This window comes from Melanerpes formicivorus, unplaced genomic scaffold (genome assembly GCF_026170545.1).
Source record: "Melanerpes formicivorus ecotype bairdi unplaced genomic scaffold, bMelFor1.0.p_v2 SCAF_26, whole genome shotgun sequence".
Lineage (NCBI taxonomy): Eukaryota > Metazoa > Chordata > Aves > Piciformes > Picidae > Melanerpes > Melanerpes formicivorus.
Genome location: NW_027142378.1, coordinates 5,704,504 through 5,723,222, shown reverse-complemented (window position 1 = coordinate 5,723,222; position 18,719 = coordinate 5,704,504). Strand labels below are relative to the sequence as shown.

Below are 18,719 nucleotides of genomic sequence, written 5' to 3'. Positions count from 1 at the left end.
TCCCTGCCTCTTTTTATTAAAAGGTTGAAGAAAATCTGTATTGTAGAGAGAATAAGCATTGCCAAGGTGTTTCCTTTACCTTTCACATGTGTCTAATTTGATGTGCAAACTGTGGTGTGGCTTGTGGCATATAGGATGAAAGACAACCAGCCTGGCTTGACTTTAAAGAAAACCTGATAGTTTTACTAAGACTTTTGATCAATTAAGATCCCCAATTTTGAATAGGAAGACAGGAGGCAAGGTCTTTTCAGTTATACTTGGGAGCAGATAATTTCTTGTATATTGACACACTTCCACCAATTTCAGTGAATTTTTATACATTCTTCAGCATTGTCTGAGGAAGGGAAGCCAAGAGATAATTACTACAAATGGTTTATTTGTTAAAAGTATCTGGGACAGGACATTAACTGAGTAGCTACTTAATAATGCTGTATGAACATTCCTGCGTAGCTGAGTAGTGTATAAAAAGCTGTAATCCTTTTACCCTATTCATCAGATAAGTCAACTGTATATTTTGCACAGATTATTTCCATGTGTGAATGGGCTTGTCTGAATTGCTTTTTATTCACCCTAAATATTAAATATTTTGCTTCAGTGCATAACACCTGGATCATATTTCTGTCAATTGATATGCTATTTTTAGAGAGGGTCCAATCCATAAAATAGTTACGGATTTTTGCCACAGTTATGCGGAACAGAGATGTCATACTTTTCATATCCTGTCACAGCTTATCTCTGTAAGAGCACTGGCTGAAAAAAAGATCTAGATTGCTCATCCTAAAGTGACTAACATTCCCATCTCCCACTTGCCAGCAGTGTACTAATCTCTGGATTCATAAGGAAGACAGAATAATGCCCATCTGTCCTACTGAAACTCTGCTACTATTGGGGAAGAAAAAAGTCTTATTTATTGAAAGAGAAGACAGACAAAATACTATTGTAACTCACAGCTGAAGACATTTCTTAGGTTGGGATGAGGTAATTTACATGTCAGCAACAAAGTGGGGGGTAAGAAAACAGGTCCTGAGTTCTGGACATTTGTGAATCTGGACATATGTTCTTTCCCAGTGCTGATACTCAGCGTGAGCATCAAAATGTGATCCTATTTCTAGTTTCTAATACAGCTTAATTTATTGATAGTGCAGCTCTTGAATGAGACTGTAACATGAAGTGACAGCCGTAGCATTGCAGTTGGCAATTTTGAGAAGTGATAAGAATTCTTGTTTACTCTGTAAATGTGATAGTTCAGTTTTGTTTGCCCCAGTCTCAAGTGTTACATAAGAGAATAATATACAGTGGTCTGTGGTTATTTTCCTAATTAGAATAGTTTTATTTCCAGAACTAAATTTTTGATTCTACTCTTTGCCATTGTCCAGATTACCACCCCCCACCCCCCACCCCCCCCATGAGAGTGTTGCATGTTAAGCAATGGCAGGATTTGGTGATTTGGTTATATAGGGAAAAAAAACCTCCATATTGTTAATGATGACAGATACTATGGAGTTAAATCTCTGCCATCTCCTTTGATATACAGAGATTTCCCCCATTAATATTGATGGATTTTGGAATCACAACCACATGTTGAGAGGGGAGCAATCCCCTGAATGTTGTATTTTATTCTTTGTAAAGCTGACTGTATCACTTTATGTCTAAATATAAGGAAAGCTGCTGACAGTTTTGATATATTAAATTATAACTGAGAACTAATTCAAGGATCAAAGATGCTCTTAGGGAGACATCACTTTTCTGGTAGGAAAAATCATTACCTTTTCTCCCAGACTCATATATTTGTACTGTATGTCTTGGAAATATCACTCCCTACAGTTTCTGAATCTTGATGTTTAATTTAACACAAAGGTCTTTGAGCAGCACAATGGGAGGGGGGATTCTGTTAGTAAAACCTCACAGAAGAAAATTGAAATGTACATGTTTTTTCTCATTTATCAAAGAAATGCAAAAATCTAAACTGACATTTTATATCAAATGAATTATGAACTGTGTTCTTTGTACCTAAGGGAACAACAACTAAATTAGACTTTTGTTAAAAAGAAAGAGAGGAGAAACATAGACTTTTAATAAAATATACAGTCATTTTTTGTGTTTTGTCTGAATCTGACATATGCTGTACTTTGCAGAAGAAAACTAGGGAGTATAGGCTATTTCAAAGGCTATATGCTTTGAATGCCTCAGAGCGAATTGAGAAGCAGTTTAAGATAACACACAACCTGGAGTTTCTACTCTAATAAGTATTGTTGCTTTAATATTTATGTTTTCAGGTTTGTCCTACTCAGGTGAACAAGAAAAGATAATATGATTTCTAATAGCTTGAAGATTGGAGCAAAGGAATAAATGGTGGGGGGGTTGTAACTTCCATTTTTGAGATTATGGATGCTACTTATAAGGCTTCCAGGAAGCAAAATTTTAGAAAACACTTGATTGATCCTTAAGTGGTAAATTTTCCAAGAATACTGTCCTCAGTATTATAAGGGAATGACTTCCACTGTGTTTATAGAATCATAGAATGGTGGGCATTTGAAGGGACCTCTGAAGACCATCGAGTCCAACCCCCCTTGGTAACTCAAGTGTGCCTAGATCAGTTTGTAGAGGAACACATCCAGGCAGGTTTCGAAGCTGTCCAGAGAATCAGAATGGCTTGGGTTGGAAAGGACCTCCAAACATCATCCAGTCAACCCCCTCTGCACTAAACAGGGGCATCCTCAACTAGATCACATTACCCAGAGCCCATCCAGGCAGCACAGCATTCTGGTGTATCAGTCACTCCTCCCAGTTTCATATCATCAACAAACTTGGTGTGACTACACTCTGTCCCTTCATGCAGGTCCATGAATATTTCAAACAAGACTAATCTAGTACTGATCCTTGTGGAAAACCACTAGCCACAGGCTTCCAACTAGACCCTGCACTGCTGATCACAACACTCTGTGCTCAATCTACCTCACTGACCACTCATCTAACCCACATTTCCTAAGGTTACCTATGAGGATGTAAGGGGAGACAGCGTCAAAAGCCTTGCCAAAGTTAAAGTCACTGCTCTCTCCTCATATAACCAGCTGGTCACACAATCATAGAAGTCTATCAGATTGGTCAAGCATTATTTCCCCATTGTGAATCCATGCTGACTGTTCCAAATAATGTATTTCCTCAACTTGCTTAGAGATGACATCCTGAATGAGCTCTTTCATCACCTTTCCAAGGGTGGAGGTTAGGCTGACTGGCCTGTAGTTTCCTGGGTGCTCCTTCTTGCCCTTTCTGGAGATTGGAGTGGTGTTGGCTTTCCTCCAATCCTCAGGCATCTCCCCTGTTCTCCATGACCTTTCAGAAATGATGGTGAACAACACTTCTTGCAAACAAAGAAGAGACTCTCCATCTGTGAAGTTAGAGTTTTTAATGTTTATGAGATTCTGGACATTCCCAATTTCTGAATTTCCTTTGTAACTTCCAGTGGGAATATATTTCAGTGCATTGACATAGAATACACTTTGATATTGTTGTGATAAGCACCTATATCTTAGAGAAAATGGTAAATAAGAAGATATAATTCCATGGTTTCTTTGACAACATATTCCCTAGTGTGCGCCTATGACAGTTTTTGATATATGAACAAAATATCCAAGAAGTAGTTGCTTTTCTCAGATGTTATATACATATATTCCATAATGATGCCTTTCAGAAGATCAGATAAGTTAGAATACACAAAAGCTTTCAGAAATCCTGCAAGCTCCTTGCAAGAAACAGTGTGTGAACATCAGTTGTAGGAATATTATATCATCACAGTTGTTTCATGGCCACAAGATAGTCAGGTGACCCTGTCAGATACCTGCATTCCTGTGTCACCTAGTCTAGGTGATCCTGCTCTGGCAGGGAGGTTGGACTAGTTGATTTTTCCAGGTCCTTTCCAGCCCCTAACATTCTTTAAGTCTGTGTGACATTCGAGATATATGTCTACACCATCCACTGTGCTTAGGAGCTCCCTAACGCTGGGTAATCATTCATCTTCTCAGATCTGTTCTCTATCTATGGTTACTCTCAAGCTTGAATTCCAACAGCAATGGTGGTGTTTCACACCATTCTTTAGGTACGCCACAGAAATTTACAGATTAAAAATTACAGGAAGCCTTATTTCTGATCTAATTTATTTGCAAGTCTGCATTGTTCTCCAGTCTGTACACTTATGGATATATAAATTGAATGTTTCTGTCAAAATGTACATTATCTGGAAACACAGTGGTTTTCTGCCAACAGCGTAGACTGTTCTGTGAGTAACAGTCCATTGATATATCCATGCTGCAGGAGTGCATGTGATGCTAGCATTTGAGGCAGGAGTCTTCATATTCAGTGAGAGCATTCAGATCTAAGATCTCACTTTCTTTAGCATTCAGATAGGTCACTCTATTTTCTCAGTTTCTTTTGCCACAATGAGTGGAGGTATAGCCACAATCATTTGTAGAATCCAGGCCCTCTTGTTGAGCTAGAATGCTGTTTTCTGTAATCCTTTTATTTTCATAGAATAAAACAATATTACAAGTAATTTTAAAAAGTATGCTTCAGATTGAGGCATATGGTTAATATTGTAAGACCACCACCTCTGTGCCTTTTCTATTATCTTTGTTCTTTTTTCATCTTCTGTGATGTTAAAGACCCTTTCACTGAATTGTTAGGCTGAAAAGGAGTTCATTGGGAAATCATGTCATGCATCTTCTTTCCCCATAACCCTAAGTTGTCTTGTTTCTCATAGAACATTTCTTTTAGTTTTATGGAGACTTGAAACCATTCTTGCAGCATTTTAATCTGTATTCTGTTTCCCAGGACACAGAGATTATTCTGTCTTCACAAACTTCTATATCGTTGTCTACACAAACTCCTGTGTCCACCCATGGGGCTGGAGTTTCTGGACACTCTGGACTTCATGGAGGTCTCAGCTCTGTGGATTTTTTAAAGCCACCCTGTCTCAAACCTGGACAGAAGTAAAAAACGTAAAAGCCATCCTGCAGATCTTTAAAACTGTACCACCAACATTAAGAAAGAAATTTCAGTGTCTCCTTGCTAGCAGTCTACTTAGACTCTCACAAGAGATGTTTCCATCAGCATGGAAGCCTCCGGTCATAGCTCACTACCCTCACTGCCTGTCCAGTTGTAAGGGAAGCTGCAAGATTTGTAAGATTGTGTCAATTTTTTTCACCTTTTCCCTTTCAAAAATGGAAGTCCTGAAATTAATCTTCAAAGCTGCTTCATGCAGGAAGCTGAAGCCACTGCATGAAGATAAACAGGATTCTATTCCCCCTGCTCTTCCCACATCGGTTCCCCTAAGTAAAAAGTCATAGATCTGATAGTTTCTCAAAGCCCCTTCACAGAGATATTTCATTTTTCCAGTAACCAGTCACAATTAACCCAGAGGAGCTGTTTGTTTAATTGTGGCGTCTGCCTGATTTTGTAATACCAATCCTTATGTTTCTTCCTCACAGTATTTTACAAATAATTAATTTTGTGATATGACAGTTATTGGCTAGTCATCCTTTTAAACAGTCTGATGAATAATTAGTTTTACTGGGCAGTTATAAATTCCATCCACTGTCTTTATTACAGGTATTAAAATCATTAATCATTCAGCTAATTGCTTATTGGCATACTTTTCTAGCTTTTAGAGTTTAACAAAGTTCTTGATGAGTAACATGGATAAACTTCTATCTAGCACGAGGAAGGAAGGCAGGTTAGTTCTTACATAGAGGTAAGAGTGACAAGTCTGTAAGACATTTTTAGAGTGTGGACCCTAGTAAAATATAGCACTTGGGAAAGGGGCATATCTTACATACATTTTTACTTGAGACCTGTATCTGGATTGTAGATGCTAAGACTGTACATGAGGAGAAGCTCATTAAAAGGAGGAACTTTGATTTTGGTTTTTGCTAAAGCAGTATTAATGAGAAATGAGTAAGCTTGCTAAGCTTACTCTAGGATTTTTAAAAGACAATTATCTTCAGGTGTGGAAGCCTATGTTGATTTTAGGGCCCTACTAAAATTGTGCTCTACAGCTTGAGTAATGCAAGTAGAGGAAAATTTGCATTTCAAACTTACACACTCAATCCAGATACATTTTAGATGTTTTGAACTTCTTACTTTCTTCTTTTTCAAGTGACATTGTGCCTTGCAAGCAGCATTAAAAGATAATGCTAAAAGTGAAAAGATTTACAAAACCACACCTTTTCAAGTGAAATTACCACTATAGCAGAGATCAGATGTATAAACCAGGGTAGATTATGAAGAGAGGACAACATATTTCATTACCCTGTTTGTGTTATACTTCTGAAAAGAAAATTCTACTAACATGAGGTGTAAACAGGTTTGGATTGACTGGGAAGTTTTTGGAGACTTTTTGCTACTCTTTTACCTCTTTTCTTGCTGGTTCTGATAGCACAGAAGGGCAAGAAGGCCACAATGAACTCTTCACATTGTATATTCTGAAGTGTGTGGAACAAGGGGTGCATTGCCCTGGTATCTGTGTCATTAGATGGAGATTGATTATCAGTGAAATAATAAAATTAGGCAGAAAATCCAAGAATACTCTATGCACTGTTTGGGCATTGAGTAGGTGGAAAACAACATGGTTAAATACATGTATTAAATGAAAAATCAAGAGCCACTGTGTATAGTTGCTATACACTGAGTAGGAAAGACAGCTGTGAAAGGAGAGTTAACAACAAAACCACACTAAGCTTCAAAGAACCCTTCAAGACAAGCAACAAAAATGCAATCCTCTGCTTTGTGAATAGATAAAGGTTTATAAGTAGCATGCCCTTCTAGTGATGACATACAGTCCATCGTGGCCTTTGAGGTTAAATTAAACAAAAACCACATGCCCATGTTGAGAATTACAGAGAGTGCAATGACTGAAATTATTTGGACTGAGCGAACAACTAGATAACAGGCATACCTGGGAAAATCAGAAGAAACAAGTGTCAACGTGCAGAACATATTGCCATAAAAAGTGCCATAATGAGATTACCTCAGTATGAGCACCTAAAATAGAAAATCAGGAGGATCTAAACAGCCACCACACTCAGGCAAAGAAATGGAGCTTGTGAATTGAACCTGGAAAAGAGTGAGAGTAAACATGTTGGAGTGAGACATTCATCTAAAGGCAGTCCGACTGAAACTTTTCTTCACTGTTAAGGCATGACCCTGGACAGCTTATTTTCCTTCTCTCTAGATAAATGCCTGCAGTTAGTTTTTGTATGTATGTATGGAAAATATTTTTGTAAGATACAATTGCATCATCCATGCTAAAAATTTTGCATATGCAAAAGTGGCTTGCTGTCCTAAAATAAACAAATGCTTACAAAACTGACTATGATTGCATATGGAGCTCCTCTCCTATGAGGACAGTGTGAGAGAGTTGGGGTGGTTCAGTTTGGAGAAGAGAAGGCTCCAAGGAGACCTTACTGTGGCCTTCCAATATCTGAAGGGGGCCTACAAGAGAGCTGGTGAGGGACTTTTTAGGGTGTCAGGCAAGGATAGGAGTAGGGGGAATGGATCCAAGCTAGAGGAGAGTAGATTTAGATAGTAGAAAGAAGTTCTTCCCCATGAGGATGGTGAGACACTGGAACAGGTTGCCCAAGGAGGTGGTAGAAGCCCCATCCCTGGATATTTTTAAGGCCGGGCTGGATGTGGCTCTGGGCAACCTGATCTAGTGGAAGGTGTCCCTGCCCATGGCAGGGGGTTGGAACTGGATGATCCTTGAGGTCCCTTCCAACCCTGTGATTCTATGATATGTTTAAGGTAAGGAAACTGAGGCAAGTGAAAACACTTTTCAAAGACTGCTTAGCACATTGGTGGCTGAGCACAGACCAAATCTTTCTTGACTCATCTGTGTGTACCTGAGTATCTGGAATACAATATATCATTGTCAGCCTAAAAGAGTTTTCAGGTTTTACTATTTTGCAGAGCTGTTTGTTAATTCTTTGATTAGAATTGACATCTGATTAAATATTTTATTCTGCCTTTGTAGTCTCTTCATATCCAAAGCATGACGTTCTGCCCAGCTAAGTGAGGATTTACTGGGCTGGATGTTGATTCAGTAGGTTGCAAGTGGAGTGGTTGCCCCCTGAGGGTCATATTAAAGCTTGAGGGGAGCTTTTTGAGCAACATTGCATCTTAAAGACGATATATCAAGCTGATAGATAAATGGCTCTTCTGCTGAGAAATTCGCAGTAGAATTATTGCTGGTTGCCACTTATTACTTGGGTAGTAAGGAGTCTCTTGGGAATATGGATTGGATAAAAAGGGTTAAGCTGAGGGAAATGTTACACTGAAGACCTTGGTGATGAGAAGTGTTTGAAACAGTCAGAGGATGTTTTGTGTGCAATTTAGAATTATCTTTTTGGTGGGGGAAGTGCTCTGTAGTTTTAATGATCAAAGCATGATTAGTTTAATAGAGTTCCTTTCTCATTATGACTCAGCAGAGTATTGACAATTTATTTGTTTTACCTTCCTGCCCCTTGCCCCATTCCTTCAGAAGCACACAGCTGAGGGCACTAGCTAGTGCATAGCTGAGGCCATTCTCTGTGAGATACAGGAAGTCTTTCAGACTCAATAAATTTGCTGTATATTCTAACATGTTGGTTTGAAAGTAGTGGGCCTGGCTTTTTCTACAGGGCAGTCAACCTTCACAGAAGAGATTTGTCCAAATTTCCTACTCTTTCCTATGTTGTGCTTTTCTTGGTAGAAGAGATTTGAACATTTAGCTGACATTACTTACACTTATTGACATTTAGACAGCTACATCTTTGGGCTTTTCTGAACATTCCTGTATCACTACAATAACCACCACTATACATACATAAAGCTTAATCAGACCTTTTACTTTGTAGATCTGAGAGAGCTTTACAAAGAAGGATAAGTGTTATTTTCTCCAATTAATAGACTGAGAAATGAAAGACAAAGGTGGAGTGTCCTAACAGAACTGGAAATAAATTTAATACTTTGGCTTCTGCAGTGAGTTGTCTCCTCAATAACAATGTGAACTTTGGCTTCCTGGCCAAATTACTGCTCAGCTAATTATATTCATTTTTAAATGTAGGTTTTCTTGCTGTGTAGATGTCCTGGTTTGAGGCCAGACAGATCCTCTATTGCCCCAAGATGGACAAAAGAATGACACACAAATGGATTGCAGAGTGATGGAAAGTTTAACTGGAAAAGCAACTAATGTTTTACAGAAACTACAAAGCATAGTGGCAAAGAATCCCAAAGCGTACAGAGTCCCTCACAGAACACCCAAAGGTTCCCAAGATTTCCCTTCTCCCCACCTGAGGGTATACCCAAAACCCCAGGGCTCTTTCTACCCCCTGCCACTGATAGGCTAGTCTCAGGCTGGCCAGGTCTGAGACTGCCTCCCTCCCTCCTCCCCCACCTTCTCCTCCTGGCATTAGGCCCAGACAGGCATAAGAAGCCTTGAGATACTCCCCCACCATTACCCAAAAGGGAGCATCTCCCATGGGAGCAGAAAGGGAAGAAAGAGGAAGAGAATGACTTTGCAGATTAATTTATAGGGCACAAGATTTATGGGTATGAAATACACTGTTTCCTGTGTCCACCTCACTGGGCTGGACCCTCAGGACACCGGAGGCGTAACTTATATGGCAGTAACAGGAGGCACCCAGCCTAAACTGCCACAGTAGAATTTCTGTGTGCACTTAAACAGCTAGTGCATTTTAAGCTACTGACAATTCAGTTTTAAATGTGGTAACACCCTGCTTTGAAGAAATATTGAGCCTTTCTGTTAGTATCATCTCATCTAAATGCTTTAAAACCCTCTAATAAAAGTTTTTACATTAATTGCACCATCTTTCTCATGCTGCCTGAGTTTGCCTGCTAACAACTTTAGGAATCACTTTATAAAAGGATGCCAAAGTAATTCATGACTGTCTGTGAGTACTGTACTTCATAAGACTTAAACCACCTTATCGCACAACTTGACTCCAACATTTGTTATGTTGCCGCTAAGTAGAACACTGTTAAGTGAGATAAATACATGTTCTCCATTTTCTTCTTAGAGTGAAATTTAATTCACATACAGAGGCATTTAGTGTGCAAATGTTTCATTTTGATGACTCAGACGGAGGGACATTTGGGGTTGTTCAAGTTGAATCAGTCATCCTCCTTCTGAGTTAAGGTGCTGACAAGCTCTTCATTGGCCTTGAAGGTATTGGCAAGGGATTTGAAAACCATGAATTACCTTAGTTTTTGATATCTCCTAGATTCAGAAACAGGAAGATTTCAAGTTTACTTGGGATCTACTGGAGCCTTATTGCTTAGGTCTAGATAAAGAGTGGAAGGAGGAACCATTCAATGGCAACTAGGCTGGCTCAAGCCCAAACATTTTTGGGGGCTTTTTTTTAAGAGTAACAGAGACGTGAGGAAGGGAGTGAGGGAAGATGGAGATCCTATTCTACTTCACCTTGTCCTGAAAAATGAAGGAGGCTTACAGGACTAGGGTTCAATTCTCAGAAGCAAAATACCTGGTAGTAACTCAGGTGACTCAGCAGCCACCTTTTAGTAAATAAATTTCTCGTGAGACCTGGCAGACCTTGAACTTAAGGGAGAGGGAACGAGTCTCTAGATTGCACCATTACGTGTCTTGTTCCTTTCTACGTATTACAGTGTTGAGCTGGAGCTGAACAATTTAGAAGTTCCCTGGTCATTAGTATGTATAATTATAATGGGAGTAAAGCTCTCAGATGCTAGTTCACATACCTCTGTATGTGTGTATCAGCATAAATAAAAACTATTGTGTCAGTCTGATGACTTTTTTTTTTCAGAGCCAATGCAATCTTTTCATCTGTTCCAAGGAGACAATGATTCAGTGTTTCACAGAGCCTGTTTCTTTCCTCTTAGTAATCACCTCATGTACAAGTGGTAAATGAAAATCATAAAACTTACTGTAAAAATACTGTTTGCTAATCTTACAACTAGGGCCTTGAGGCTTAGAACTACACCACTACTATAAAAGCAGTAACTTAACAGTATTTAAAATCTCTGGAACAGAAATTCAGAGCTATGGCTATGGATATATGCTATATATAAAACTTCCAGATGTGTTTACACACAGGAAGTTTCTTCAACAGATTGTTGTCTTCTTGAAAAAACAAAGCCATAAACTGAGGGGTGCAAACTGGCATAGTTCTTTTTACTGCATGCAGTGAAATTTGCAGCAGTTAAAGGTCATTGGTGATATCATTACTGACACATTTTGCTCTGCAGTTCCTGGACTTCATAAAAATTAATTTCCTTATCAAAACAGAGGCTAGAGTCTGAGTCTTCAGTGAATCTATTTCAATTTCTACAGAAAGACCTTTTTTTTCCCCCCTTAAATTATCTGCTGTTTTCTTTTTAAATTATTATTAATTTATAAGAGTGAGAAGGTATTTGAGTGAGAAAAAGCCTGATCTATTTTACTCTTACTGGGTAACATTCTGGTGAGAATTTCTTTAACTTTGCGTGGTGGCAGAGCTGGGCACAAGGAGAAGTAGATAATATTTGAACAGGTGGTGGCAAATATGTTGCTTCTGAATTACTTTTGGTGTCTGGAGGTTTGCTTGTAGCAAAATGATGTTCATGTAACTGTATTGGAAAGAAGAAAATGAAGAAATAACATTGTTCAGTAGTGAAAATGTTAAACTAAATGGACCATGTTAACATTGCTGTTGATCCTGAGGAACAGTTTTTCCAGTATATGGAGCATTTTGTTTCCACCCGGCATATGTTCTCTGTGGTTTTCTCTGCTCTAATTCATCCATGTTTTTCGACAGCTCCAGATGGCCTGATGCCTCCAAGGCTTTCATCTGCCACTCCGACCAGTCTTCAGGTTGTCTGGTCTACACCAGTTCGCAACAATGCCCCAGGCGAGCCCAGCTACCAACTCCAGATGTGGCAGAGTCATTCTGCTGGTGACATTTTCGAGTACGCAGAACATAGGAAGGCCACCATCAACTGCTGAGCAAGAATAATTCCAGTATCTTGAATATGGCTCACCTTTAGAGTGGCTGGTTTTGTTACAGTACATGTAGTGCTTTAGTCTTTCTCTAGGTGCTGGGATGTTTAATGATGTAACTGATTCTGCTTTTCTTTGCAGTTTGCTTTCCAGCCCTACTGCTTCCTTGCAACACAGGGTTGGAGATCTTCAGCCATACACTGAGTACAAGATAAGAGTGGCTGCCTCCAATGGTTATGGCAGTGCTTATAGCAACTGGTCTTCAATGACTACAGCAGAAGACAGTAAGCAGTCTGATCTTACTTAACTCCTTTAGCAGAAAATATAAATAACAATTCAACTGCCATTGCACAGAATTTCTTTTGGATACTTAGCTTTCTTGGTCAAAAAGCAATAAAGTATTTCTTGAACATTAACTTGCAATAATACTTTCTAAGGGATCATGTATTCGTTGTCTTAGATATTTATAAAAAATACTAGCTTTTGGAAGCAGTATAATTCTTTATATCATGTCCCTCCATAAGTATGTTCTTATATGGTTAGTTTAAGACATATTCTTAAGTACAGCTTTGTAAGTGGCATTCCTTTGTATTCAGACTCAATTCTGATTTCTGTCATAGCAGAGAAAATAAGTTGAAGTTAATAGTATATGACAGTTTTCTTATCTCTAGCTTAAGAATAGCTAAGCTGTACAGAACTTGTCATTCCCAGTGATCTTTGTTAATTCAAAGTGGTGATCTAGTGGTTTGAAAATGAGTTTGTCATTGCCTAACCCATCATTTTCCTCATTAGTAGTTCTACATTCTGCAGACTCACTCTATGTAGTTTGATTCAAGTAGCATATAGGTAAAGCCATTTAGTTGACATGGTAGGATTTTGAACCTCTTAAATTATGTAAGTAGAAACATAAGACAAAACTTGAGCTTGTTGTACATGATACATATGCAAAATACGTAATTTCCAGCTTTTCAAAAGGAACTGAGCTGTCAGTTTTCTGTTACAATGTAGCAGGACATATTATTTGTTGGTTTATTTGGTTTTTTGTCAATCAATCATGGATGATGTCACTGTACCAAATTTTAGAGAAATTATGTATTTTCTGAATCTATTTTTCCTGTCACACTTTCTTTAATATGAAAGTCGTTCTGAGCAGGAAAAGGCAGCACATGTTGGGGTGGTGGTGGGGTTTCATTACCAGTTTCATTACTGTGTTGCTTTCTCTGCTTTTACATTCAAGCACCAGTATACAACATACAACCAGTATGTCATTGAAAGGGCAATGATTGCTGTCCTGGTTTGAGCTACAGCTCTGGACAGAATGTAGATTTTTACCCCAAAGGAGTACATAAAAACATTTGCACAGAATTGGAAGTTAATAACAGTAATATTTACAAAAGTAAACAAAGTACAAGAGATATTAAAGCAAAAGGAATACATATACAAAACGAGAATTGCTAACGAACTAGGACCCACTAAGCAGCAAAACAGCTCCCCACCAGCAGAGTCTGCCTCTCATGCAGCCAAAGCGAAAGCAGAAGCCTCTTAAATAGAGAACAGGCAGGAAAAGGAGGGGAAAAAAACATTACCATCATCGGGTGCCTCCCACTTGGAATGGTCTTTCCACCCCCCTGGGAGGAGTTCTACTGTGTGGTACAACAGTTAACCCTTAACCAACAACAATTCCTTACCTCTGGCCAGATAGTTCACAAAGCGTTCTTTCTTTTTAGAGAGGAGGAGCAGAGAAGTGCATCAAAAAGGCATCACTTGTTAGTATACATAAATATTAGTTTTTGTGCAAAGCAATATGGGGAGAATTTTAAAATTCTCTGTTTGGGAATTATGGATAAGACAAGAGGGCCCATATAGGATGTGCATTCCTATCTAGTCTTGAACTGCATAACTTGTACGGTCTTTGCGTACTATGAAATGCTACCCTTTGTGAAACCTGGATGCAAAAAGGCCTCAAGTTAGCGTGGTTGCTAGATGTTGCCAAAGGAAACTTAAGAACAAGAGGAGAAAAATATAATGCCTCTGATAGTGCTTAATACAATTAAAATATTTTGAGATTGACAAACAACTCACCTCTTAAGCTATGTTTCTGCCTCTTGTACCATAGCTCAAAATCAGCTTCTGTCATACACTTATAAACTTCATGTTTCCAAGAAAAAAAGTTATTTTTCTTAAAATGCCTTCTTCCACTTGCATTGATGCTACTATAGAATGTAAGTCCACAGCATCCATGAACCCTTGTAATTTGCAAAAAACTCCCAACTTTCAGTGGTGACAAAGATTTTGGTGTCATTGTGGAAGGCTGCCATCTGTGAAAGGATATTCAACTCAATTGCTTAAGACTGAATGATTGTCATTGGATATAAGCAGTATTTCTGTCAAAGTTTCAATATGCTTCTTACAAAACTGCTTACTCTGACAGCTTGTTGTGGAAGCACACTTAATTCCTGACCCTGCTATCCAAGAGACTTTGGCTATTTAAAGTACAATGTGACAGTGGAAATTTCCTATTTCTGTTGAAATGTATGTGTATACACATGTTCTTGAATTTTCTGCTGTGAATATGTGCCTTTTTCTGTTTCACCAAAACATAAAATAGCTGTAGGAATAAAATATATGGGTGTGTGTATGTGCACATATACCTTGATAGCAATAGATGCAAATCAACACACCTTCTTTTAAAGTCCACAGGGTTCTAATAACACAAGCTGATGATTTTACCATATAACTGCATATTATGTTTTATTTATGATAAATATTTAGTGAACTAGGAGAATAATAAGAATGATTAAGGAAAAATTAAAAACTGCTGTCGTAAAATCTGTTGTATCTGATGATATATGAATTAGGAGGTTTAGTGTATTGTTTAATGCAAGACAAAATGGTCGATGGTAGGCTGAACATGAGCCTGCAGTGTGCCCAGGCAGCCAAGAGGTCCAATGGCATCCTGGCCTGCATCAAGAACAGTGTGGCCAGCAGGAGCAGGGAGGTCATTCTGCCCCTGTACACTGCACTGGTTAGGCCACACCTCGAGTACTGTGTCCAGTTCTGGGCCCCTCAGTTTAGGAAGGATGTTGACTTGCTGGAACGAGTCCAGAGAAGAGGAACAAAGTTGGTGAGGGGTTTGGAACACAAGCCCTATGAGGAGAGGCTGAGGGAGCTGGGGTTGCTCAGCCTGGAGAAGAGGAGACTCAGGGGTGACCTTATCACTCTCTACAACTACCTAAAGGGAGGTTGTAGACAGGTAGATGATGGTCTCTTCTCCCAGGCACCCAGTACCAGAACAAGAGGACACAGTCTCAGGCTGCACCAGGGGAGGTTCAGGTTGGATGTTAGGAAGAAGTTCTATACAGAAAGAGTGATTGCGCTATAGAATGGGTTGCCCGGGGAGGTGGTGGAGTCGCCGTCATTGAAGGTGTTCAGAAGGAGACTTGATGGGGTGCTTGGTGCCATGGGTTAGCTGTTTGGGTGGGCTGGATTGGTTGACGGGTTGGACATGATGATCTTGAAGGTCTCTTCCAACCTGGTTTGGTTTATTCTAATAAAGGTTTATTCTAATAAATAATTTCCAAACACTTCCATGTACATGAGTGTGGCCCTAATAATGGAGTCCAAACATCTGCTAATGTCTATTTTGCCCATGCCAGATAACAATAATGCTTATATCCTATGAAAATTTTAAACCTGCTAAACGTGTTAGTAAAAGCTTTACTCCAGTGATCTTAGTGAGTACAGCATCAGGCTATTTACTGCCAGACAAATAGAAACAATTGATGAAGTTTCTGGTTTAGCTCTTGCTTTCAGTAACTTTAATGTAAATTTAAGATAACTGTCTTGCAATCAGTGTAATCACCCCTGACCTGAGAGGTCAGTATGTGCCATTGAACTTAGAGAGGATCTTTATGTGTTGCATTGAGAAATAAACCAAAAATTTATAGGTATAAAAAAGAAGAGTTCAATTAGGTTTTCCATTTTGTCATATCAGGAGAAGGAAGCTGTGAAGGAGTTGGTTGTAGCTACCTGAATCTGGCCCAATGGCAGCTTCTGCATTCTTACGGCATAGCTTTATATTTCACAAAATTATTTTTCCTGGTAGCCACACAGTGTAATCTTTGATCAGAGGGATAGATCCCAGATGAGAAAGGCTTTTTCTAGTGCTTGAGAAAATCCATCTTGATTTTGACAGGTTTTAAGCTAGCAAAATTGCTACTTCAGAGAAAAGCTGCCTGTTCCTTTCTTTTCTTTTGACTGTTGCAAAAACTGCAGTCCAATGAATTAGGTACAGTGGGACATTTGTCACCAGCATGTTCTCTACATTGACTACATTTCAGTCCCATGAGTCAATGTACAATTCCAGTGTAGAAATCCCCTATTGAAGGCCTTTTTTAGGTGGCTTGCACAAGTTGAGAGACAAGTTTTTGTGAGTTGCCGGTCAGGCAGTCCAATTTTTTGGTTTTCAGCTCTTACACAAGTAACTGCAAGTCCTTCTCTTATGTATGCAATTGTAAGCCAGTTCAGTGTTTATTCACAATAAGTAATGCCAAAAGCACATAGGAGTCACCTGAGATGATTACATATGGAAGCTGTTGAAGGGAAAAATAGAAGAGCTTCTTCAATGTATTAGCTGAGCTATTTCTTGACCAAACAGGGATGTGTTATTCCTATCATAGAATGCTATGGTGCACTCCTCAAAGCTTTTCATTTCAGAGTGAGAAGTCCTGCTCTCTTAAAGCTTCCTTGTGTAAACAAGAGAGGAAATGCAAGAGAAGAGGTGTTGTGGGTTTAAGACTGGATATCTTCATCATAGAGTTGAAAAGTCCTCCATGGAACTAGATAGGTGCAGGAAATTGTAATACTTTGTTAATTTACCCCATAAGCCCTGCATCTGCTACATAAATGGGTTGTAGAATCAATTCACCCATTTCTGCCTGTCTCTCTGCCTTCCCAGTATGCAGCCCTTATCTCATACGGCAACGTGGGGGAGGCTTGCAGCCTGGCTTGACCTTGGCAAAGATGGTTTTCTATCTGCACCATTTGACTTACCTTGAGAGGGGTAGGGAGGAATGGTAGTAGGCCTGGGGGGGCGCTGAAGTCTGGTTTGTTGGAAGGTTTTTGGCTAATGAGGTTGTTGTAAGCTGAAATGTGAATGTGGATGCTTTGCATTTGTGCAAATAGTGTAAATATCTGTAAATGGTATTTCCATTTAAATTTCCAATTCTGTGAGGAGCATTTTTATTTTACTCCTTTGGGGAGTGGTAAAATATCTTTCTGTCCACTCTAAAATTGAAACTAAGACAAGAGGGTAGATGATGCAGTTTTCAGCTTTTAGAAATGCTTGCTATCTTTATTGATTCTATTAGTTGTCTGAAAAGACAAGTCTCTACTCTAGCTACATAAATTAGGTCCATATAATTTAGGCATATAAACTAATCTGTAGTTAGTTGATTTGAATCTGCTCACCAGTGATAAAAGCCTGATCCAACCTGGATTTGGAAGGCTGGAGCCTGGCAGGGTTGGAGTGTTCACAACTTCTCTGGGCATCCTGTTCCAGGGCCTCACCACCCTCATGATGAAGAATTTTTTCCTAATGTCTAATCTAAATCTAGTTTCTTCCAGTTTGAAACCATTACCCTTCATCCTATTACTAGATGCCTTTGTAAATGTCTCTCTCCAGCGAACATGTAGGGCCCCTTCAAATACTGGACAGCTGCTATTAAGGTCTTCCCAGAGCCTTCTCTTCAGGCTGAACAACCCCAACTCTCCTGGCCTGTTTTCATAGGAGAAGTGCTCTCATCCTTTGGTCATTTTTGTGGCCCTCCTTTGGACCCACTCTAACAGTCCCCCATCCTTCTTGTGTTGGATACACCAGAGCTGGATGTAGTATGCCAGGTGGAGTCTTATGAGAGCAGAATAGAAGGAGATAATCAGCTCCTTGGACCTGGTGGCTGTGTTTCTTTTTATGCAGCCCAGGATACAGTTAGCTTTCTAGGCTGCAAGTGCACATTGCTGGCTCACGTTGAGCTTCTCGTCAACCAGCACGCACAAGTCCTTGTCCTCAGGACTATTCTCTATCCATTTTCTGTCCAGCCTCTATTTGTGCTTGGGATTGTTCCAAACCAGGCACATGACCTTGCACTTGAATTTGTTTAACTTTATCAGGTTGGGAGTGGCCCATCTCTCAAGCCTGGTAGGCTAAGGTTCTGGACCCAAAGTGCATTTGGAACAGTAGAGGACAAAAAGTCTAAGTATTCTGAAGATGGCTCTTGATGCATATTTGAAGGGGCTCACATGGACTGCATGACATTGCATGAACAGCTTAACACCTTTTCAGTTCTGCGATTGCGTGCGATAGAAGATTCCTGTGATTTTCTGTGCCAAGAGCTACAAAATTTGGATTTTCTGTTTGATATGGTTGGTAGTATATGAAAGATAATGAATTTTGTTGATATATATAATTGCATTATCCATGTTTCTGAAAAGAGTAAATGATTCAAGAACAAAAGGCGCAGAATTTCTGTTCTGCTTAGTGAGAGAGTTTCCCAGCAAATCAAGTATTTCTCATTAACTTTAAAGGGCAGTAGTCCAGGTACATGTCTCAGTATATTAATGAAAGTATAGATTCTCCTAAAATATATCCATGAGAGTATAGTTCCTTTCTCACCCAGTCCATACAATAAGTAAACAAATGTGTGACTACAGTCAAGGA

At 39.3% G+C, this 18,719-nt stretch overlaps 1 protein-coding gene across 1 annotated transcript in view; it reads left to right on the top strand.

Moving 5' to 3' along the window:
- Positions 1-18,719, top strand: part of USH2A (usherin) — a 378,576-nt gene that overhangs the window by 228,264 nt on the left and 131,593 nt on the right. Inside the window, exons 38-39 of the mRNA XM_068153470.1 lie at positions 11,823-11,973; positions 12,146-12,288. Coding sequence (XP_068009571.1) covers positions 11,823-11,973; positions 12,146-12,288 — 294 coding nt within the window. The remainder of the gene's footprint in view (positions 1-11,822; positions 11,974-12,145; positions 12,289-18,719) is intronic.